Genomic DNA, 7,120 nt, shown 5'->3' on the forward strand with positions numbered 1-7,120 from the left:
AAAATTACTTAAATGAGAATTAAATTAAAGTTAATTTCCACTTAAATAGTTTAGTGAAACTGGCTGTTATATTCTTAAAATCAAATTTATGAAACAAAAATTTAACAAAATTTTCGAGAGTAAATTTTTCGCTTATTATTCTCAATTTACCGGATCCGGTCCGGGTTGTACGGGAAGGAACCTATTTCTGTACTAAAAAAAATGGGTTGGCATTCAAACTTTCGTTATCAGCTGTTTATTAATTCCTGTGTAAAACAAAGTGCAAGCGGAACACCAGAATTAATTATGAAATTAACTAAACTATAATTTTTCGGACGGTTCTTAAATTTACATATGCAGGCAACGATAAACGGGTTCGAGAAACTAAAAGTTACAACGCAATGAAGAGGCGCGCTATTATAAAAAAGGTAAAAGTCCATTTGGCAAAATTAGTCGTAAATAGGCCATTTCGAGCGATTTCTGCTTACTATATGTGCATATGTATATACTATTAATACTAATTTGTAAATACTTAAATATTTATATTAATTAAATTTGCAGTTACAGCTTGGTCAAAATATTAATTAAGGCCTTGGAAAGATGCTTATAATGCTATTGTTCTTAACCTTGCACCCTTAATGTTCTTGTCAATCAAAGCCCTAAGGTTACGCTCTGTATCAATTCCCTGAGAGACTAACTACAAATTTGTGTTAATTGTTTTATGTACATACGTATGTGTGTACATAGGTAGATATGCGCTATGTGCTCTATGCAAATTGAGACTACAATGCTTGAACAGGTAAGAAATTAAACAAATGTATATATGTTATTGTACCTCCATGAATTTACTTATTCAATATAGCCATAGTTGACAGTTTGAAATTGGGAATAGGAAGTACAGTCCCTATATGTAGTCCAGAAAAAATTAACTAAATACGAAAATATATAAAAAACTTTAAACATTTAATATCTGTATAGATTATGTACATTGTCAACATCAATACAAAATACCCTTCTTAACCATTTATTTAATTTTTTTTAAATTTAACATTTATTTTTTTCTTTGCGTATCTGGATTACTGTCATATAGGGTTTTTGCCATTGATGGTGATATTTTCGTACTTTTATAGGTATAATTTGGCTCTGAATTTTGTTATGGGGGTGTATGTGGGAGGAAGCCAACGGAATATTTAAAAATACACATTCTCTATAATATATAAAATAGGGTATTTTGCATTGATGTTGACGATAAGCACTTAAAAAGTGTACTCATATACCATTTAAAATATTTTTACTTATATTTAGAAAAAAAATTCAGCGGGCAATTCAAAACTTTCCATCGACGATGGCTCACCCATGAAATATGCATACACTGGGCGCATGCTGGTACTGATTGAGGCTTATAATGTTGCGGTTCAAATTCTGTATCCCAAGTTCCCATGGTATGTATTTCCAGGGAACCTGATCTACGAAGTTTATAAGCGCTATATAAAATACTATAAGGGCAAATATCGGCTGGTCCCCATACCGAATACTTTGTATGAGCTATTAATTGCCAACGAGCTTATAAAGTCGGAACACATTGTATTCTCAACGAAAGATATTTATGATGAATATACAGAGTCTGCTGATGTAAATTTTGTTAATTTAGTTATTACCGCCGAGGGCGCTTTACATCGCTCATCTACTGCTGCCAATACAAAGACTTTAAACTCTGCACCCGATGATGTTATCAAACAAATGCTTAGTTGTGCGCCACATACAATCGTCGCTCAGCTGCTACACAGTACTAGTAGTCAATCAAATTGTATTTTTGTACAGGAGAATTTCTATGCTAATTTAATGGATCGTTTTCGTATAACTAACGATTGTAGTAGACGCACACGCTTCTGGGCACATCTGGAGCACTTAAGCGACGATCAAACGATTCCTAGTATTGCTACCAAAGCGCACATCTATATATTAAATAATCCATATGATTTGCCAGCAGATGTGTCCGAGTTAATTCTTAATAATTATTTTAACACACCGCGGTTGCTACATCGTGGACACACCTATCGCATTGAAGTAAACGCACAACTGGTGGGAACCGCTGCGTATGCGCACTATTACTTAATTTTCGCTTATTTGAAACATGTTTACTTCCGGTGTGCGCATCTTGAGTTAAAAGGCAATGAATTTGAGATGCAAGCCATTGTTGCTAAGAATTTCACTAACTTGGTGCAGGTGCCGCACACGCACCACTTTCTGCCGCGACAACTTCTAGACAATATTGCCATCACGGACAACTATCCCACCGGCTTAAGGCGTTCATATCACCTATTGCGCGACTCCATCGATGCTTTTTTGCCCAAAAAGTCTGCCTGCTTGTCGTCCAAGCACATCTACCCCATATTTCTTTTGCAAGGTGAGCGTGGGGCTGGCAAAACGAAACTGACAAATGCCGTTGCGCAAGAGCTGGGTCTCCATGTATTTGGGGTCGACTGTGCTGAAATAGTATCACAAGTGCCTTCTCACACCGAAATGAAATTGAAAACAGTTTTTGCAAAAGGTAGCATTAGCGAGCCATTCCTAATATGCTTCCACAATTTTGAGGTAAAAGAATTCTTTGATAATTTTTTTCCTATGTACTAATATAAAGTTCTTAATTCATCAGATATTTGGCATCGATAATGAAGGTAATGAGGATCTCCGCTTGTTATCTGCTTTTCAAGTGCAAATTGAGGAACTATTCACACACGACCGCAAGCATCCAATTGTTATCGTAGCCCTAACCAATGAAAAATTTCTCAAACCAATGATACAACGACTTTTTTTGGAGGTCATAAAATTGGAAATGCCAACCAATGAAGACCGTTACAGAATACTATGTTGGTTACACTCACGCGAAGTCGTCAACGATAAAATTTTCAATCAAAAAGCGATTGCAACTTTACCCCTTTTTAGTTTAGACCAAAGCGATCGTTATATGCCGAAAATCTCCCCAAAATGGTCGCAAGCGAAATCCGTTTTGCGAGATGTTGCAGAAAAATCACAGGGCTCCTTACTGGGCGATTTGCAAATGCTATATGAGAACGCAGTCCGTGCAATGCGTAACAGCCGAGAGATTAAATCCAGTTCCTGCCTCAAATTTACACACTTTTCTAAACACCTTAGCAATATGCAATCTTTGTTTGCCGATAGTCTTGGGGCGCCGAAAGTGCCGAAAGTGCTTTGGTCTGATATAGGTGGTCTTTCCAAACTCAAAGATGAGATTCAGAGTAGTATCGGTCTGCCATTGAATCACATGCATTTAATTGGTAAAAATTTAAGACGTTCAGGAATACTACTTTACGGTCCACCAGGAACTGGGAAGACTCTGGTAGCAAAGGCTGTAGCCACGGAGTGCAATTTAAGTTTCCTATCGGTTCAAGGACCAGAACTATTGAATATGTATGTTGGCCAGAGTGAGCAAAACGTACGCGAGGTCTTTGCACGCGCACGTTCAGCAGCGCCCTGTGTACTTTTCTTAGATGAATTGGATTCTTTAGCGCCGAATAGAGGTGTTGCTGGCGATTCTGGCGGTGTAATGGACAGAGTAGTATCGCAATTACTTGCTGAAATGGATGTCTTAGGCGATGCAACGAAACCAGTCTTTATCTTGGCTGCTACTAATCGACCGGATCTTATTGATCCAGCATTACTGAGGCCTGGTCGTTTCGATAAGCTCTTTTATGTAGGTCCATGTGCGACGACCGATGATAAAGCATCGGTTTTAAGAGCGCAGACACAGCGCTTCCATTTAGCTAAAGATCTAGACTTGAATGGTATTGCTGCACAACTTAAGGGAGATATGTCTGGCGCTGATTTGTATTCGATATGCTCGAACGCTTGGTTATCGGCAGTAAGACGTACAGTTGATAAGCATCTTAAAGGTAAATACATACTGATATAAACATAAATTATTTATGTACGCACATGTGTCTTTATGCATACAGATAATACCGGTAATGAGCAGCTAGTAGCGGATAACGTGCTGGTCGAGATGCAGGACTTCACAAAGTCTTTCAGCAAGTTCGTACCATCGATCAGTAAAAATGATTTGGAATACTTTAATCAATTGAAATCGTCTTACGGTGTTTAGCCACTGTTATGTTTAGACATTGGATGACAAAATAACACACAGATGAACAATTTCAATCTAACTCTTTTTAAGAAAAATGTTAAGTAACAGTTTGTTAATGATAAAAGTTATATATAAAAATTCTTCAGCTTCTTTGAGATCTAGACTATTTATTGTAACTAGCTTATCATACGTTGAACTGTGGTGTTTAGTGATTCCCCATTTTAATTGGTTTCATGAGGTGAACACAAACACACGTGCACTTACATACACATACATACATACATGTGTACTGCAGATGATTACATTTTAATGATAAAAAGCCTACCTATCACGCCTATGTAAATACTTCTAACATTACATATCGTCGTTTAAAGTACAAAACCGCTTATCGTCATTCTGCGAAACCGCGCAACTGACATTTGCTGCCAAAAAGTGGAATTGCTCACACAAGCTCTTGGCTCAATCCTTATCCACTCGTCCTGAAATATACTAGCCAGAAATGCGTTTGCTTCATAAAAAAGAAAAAAAACTATTTTGAAATATGAGTGTTTTTACTCTCTAAAAAATAATTTATGCAGCCTCACATATGCGGTTTTGCATTTTGTTGATACGCGGTTTTGTACTTTAAACGACGCTATGTATGTACATTAGACTGCATCACTCCCCATACAAAAAAAATCGGTACTGTATTTCCATTGGAATTATAAAAGGAGTATTCACTATGCAACTGCCAGTAAGAATTAGCCAGTAACAAAATTCAGAGAATAAGGTACCTTACTCTCCCAAAGAGAGCATAATAATTTTTTTTAATTATTTCAGGTAGAAACCATGATTCAATAATGAAAGGTTTTGTAAGAAAAACTTTCTCTCGCTCTAATTTTATCAATGACACTCCCACCCTACTCCTAAAAACAAAAACAGTGATATTTCTTTTCCAAATTTCTTTGCAAGTTTTAAGAACATTTTTAAATTGTTAGTAGTGAAATTTTTACTTTTTAAATTTGAAGAAATGTTTGTTCTGCATTCGCTGGCGCCAACAAGACAAAATGGGTGAGAATCGTTGGACTACAGAAATTCAATGTTAAGAGACGAAATNGTTCAAATTAATGTTGATAATAAAAATATAACTAGTTTAAAAAATTAAAACCTCCCTATTATAATTGCCATTCGTACTGTCATCAGGTATGTAATTTGAGAATAGAAATCGCTGCATCTTTTAGGCGCATCAATATTACACAGTTATACAATGTTCTGACCAACAACGAAAACACCTTGAAAACGAGTTTCGGGATTGTGGACTGAAGGCTGTTCACACCGACTGTTGGTGTTTTCGTTGACATTTCTTACATCCTTTGTTTACAGTTTTGTTGCCCAAATACAAAACCAAAATACATTTCCTTCAATTTCTTTTCATTAACAACCTTTTACTTCCATAGANCCTTTCAAATGTTTGGAATTAATTAAATTAATTGAATAAACGAATATTTACCTACTTCTTTCATTAGTAAATCGCAACAAGATTGTTCATTTTTAAATTTAACGAACTTGTTGGTTCAAATTAATGTTGATAATAAAAATATAACTAGTTTAAAAAATTAAAACCTCCCTATTATAATTGCCATTCGTACTGTCATCAGGTATGTAATTTGAGAATAGAAATCGCTGCATCTTTTAGGCGCATCAATATTACACAGTTATACAATGTTCTGACCAACAACGAAAACACCTTGAAAACGAGTTTCGGGATTGTGGACTGAAGGCTGTTCACACCGACTGTTGGTGTTTTCGTTGACATTTCTTACATCCTTTGTTTACAGTTTTGTTGCCCAAATACAAAACCAAAATACATTTCCTTCAATTTCTTTTCATTAACAACCTTTTACTTCCATGCTTATTTTATTTTGGTCAGCCTATTAACAATAAATCCGAAATGGCGTATTAAAAATGATAAAATATAACTTCCACTTCGATAAATAGTCGAAAAAAACTAGTGAAGACACCGATTGGAATGAGTGGAACGTGAGTTTTCAAGTGGTTTTCAGCGAAAACTTGTTTTCGTTTGACAGATTTTAACTCCCCCTCCTAAATGAAATGTTAAAATTGTGCTCTCTCCTTGCAAGTTTTACTGGGTTTTTGGCTAAACGAACACGATTTGGTAACAATTGGTACCAACTTGTACAAATTTTGTGCATAGCGGACACTCCTAAAATCTATTATATTTTAAGACGTTCATCAAAATATTTCGGAAAAAATATCAAGATTTACGTGAGCTGAACCGATTTGAAAACACCTCCAAAAATGAGGTTTTTCATACGTAAAAATAGTTTCTTAAAGTTTTTTTTAAACCCCTCAAATGACAAAACTATTTAAGCTTAAAATATTTGCATAAAAATATTTTGAGAAAATTAAAAAAAAATTTGAACGGAATCGTAATGAGATTTTGTATGCTGTTTTTTAATCTTTTTTTCAGAGATTGGTATAAGAAAAGCTTGAATAAGGTCAGTGTTATGGGCTGTTTTTGCTTACGCGTAAAAGCACATTTAGCGTATTTAGCTCTAAATGCTAGTCTAAATGTACATTTATCCATATAAAATTCGTCACCTAAATGCAACTAAATGCAACTCCATTTTTGCATTACAGGCTAACCTAATATTCGCGGCTTGCGTTTTGGTACGCACGCCGACGAATTTGTTTTTTTTGCGTCACCCGAAATTGGCTTGCGTGCGTTTGAATTTGATTTCATTGAGCGAAACGTCTAATCAAAATGTCACGCAGAACAAAAATTGGAAATTGAGTTAGCTTCATACGCACGCCGTTCAATTTCGGTTGGTCCCATACAAGTTGTATGTGCATGAGAAATTTTTGACAGTAAATTGGCGGCGTGCGTGAATATTAGGTTATGGGCTGTTTTTGCTTACGCGTAAAAGCACATTTAGCGCATTTAGCTCTAAATGCTACTCTAAATGTACATTTATCCATACAAAATTCGTCACCTAAATGCAATTAAATGCAACTCCATTTTTGCATTAAGAATCT

The 7,120-nt window shown here is 35.6% G+C and overlaps 1 protein-coding gene across 2 annotated transcripts; it reads left to right on the forward strand.

Moving 5' to 3' along the window:
* The first annotated feature begins 182 nt into the window (after window positions 1-182).
* Pex6 (peroxisomal biogenesis factor 6) lies at window positions 183-4,239 on the forward strand. Of its 2 annotated transcripts, XM_017612869.1 has the most exons (5): window positions 185-407; window positions 541-778; window positions 1,285-2,574; window positions 2,636-3,893; window positions 3,957-4,239. In XM_017612869.1, exons 2-5 carry the CDS (start codon window positions 740-742, stop codon window positions 4,100-4,102), a joined length of 2,733 nt encoding a protein of 910 aa, XP_017468358.1. In that variant the 5' UTR covers window positions 185-407; window positions 541-739; the 3' UTR covers window positions 4,103-4,239. The 2 variants fall into 2 exon arrangements, with proteins under 2 accessions (XP_017468359.1, XP_017468358.1); XM_017612870.1 differs by lacking the exon at window positions 541-778 and having other exon boundaries at window positions 183-407; window positions 3,957-4,219.
* The last annotated feature ends 2,881 nt before the right edge of the window (window positions 4,240-7,120 follow it).

This window comes from Rhagoletis zephyria, unplaced genomic scaffold, assembly GCF_001687245.7.
Source record: "Rhagoletis zephyria isolate East Lansing unplaced genomic scaffold, Rhagoletis_zephyria_1.1 Rzeph_scaffold_00584, whole genome shotgun sequence".
NCBI classification, from domain to species: Eukaryota; Metazoa; Arthropoda; class Insecta; order Diptera; family Tephritidae; genus Rhagoletis; species Rhagoletis zephyria.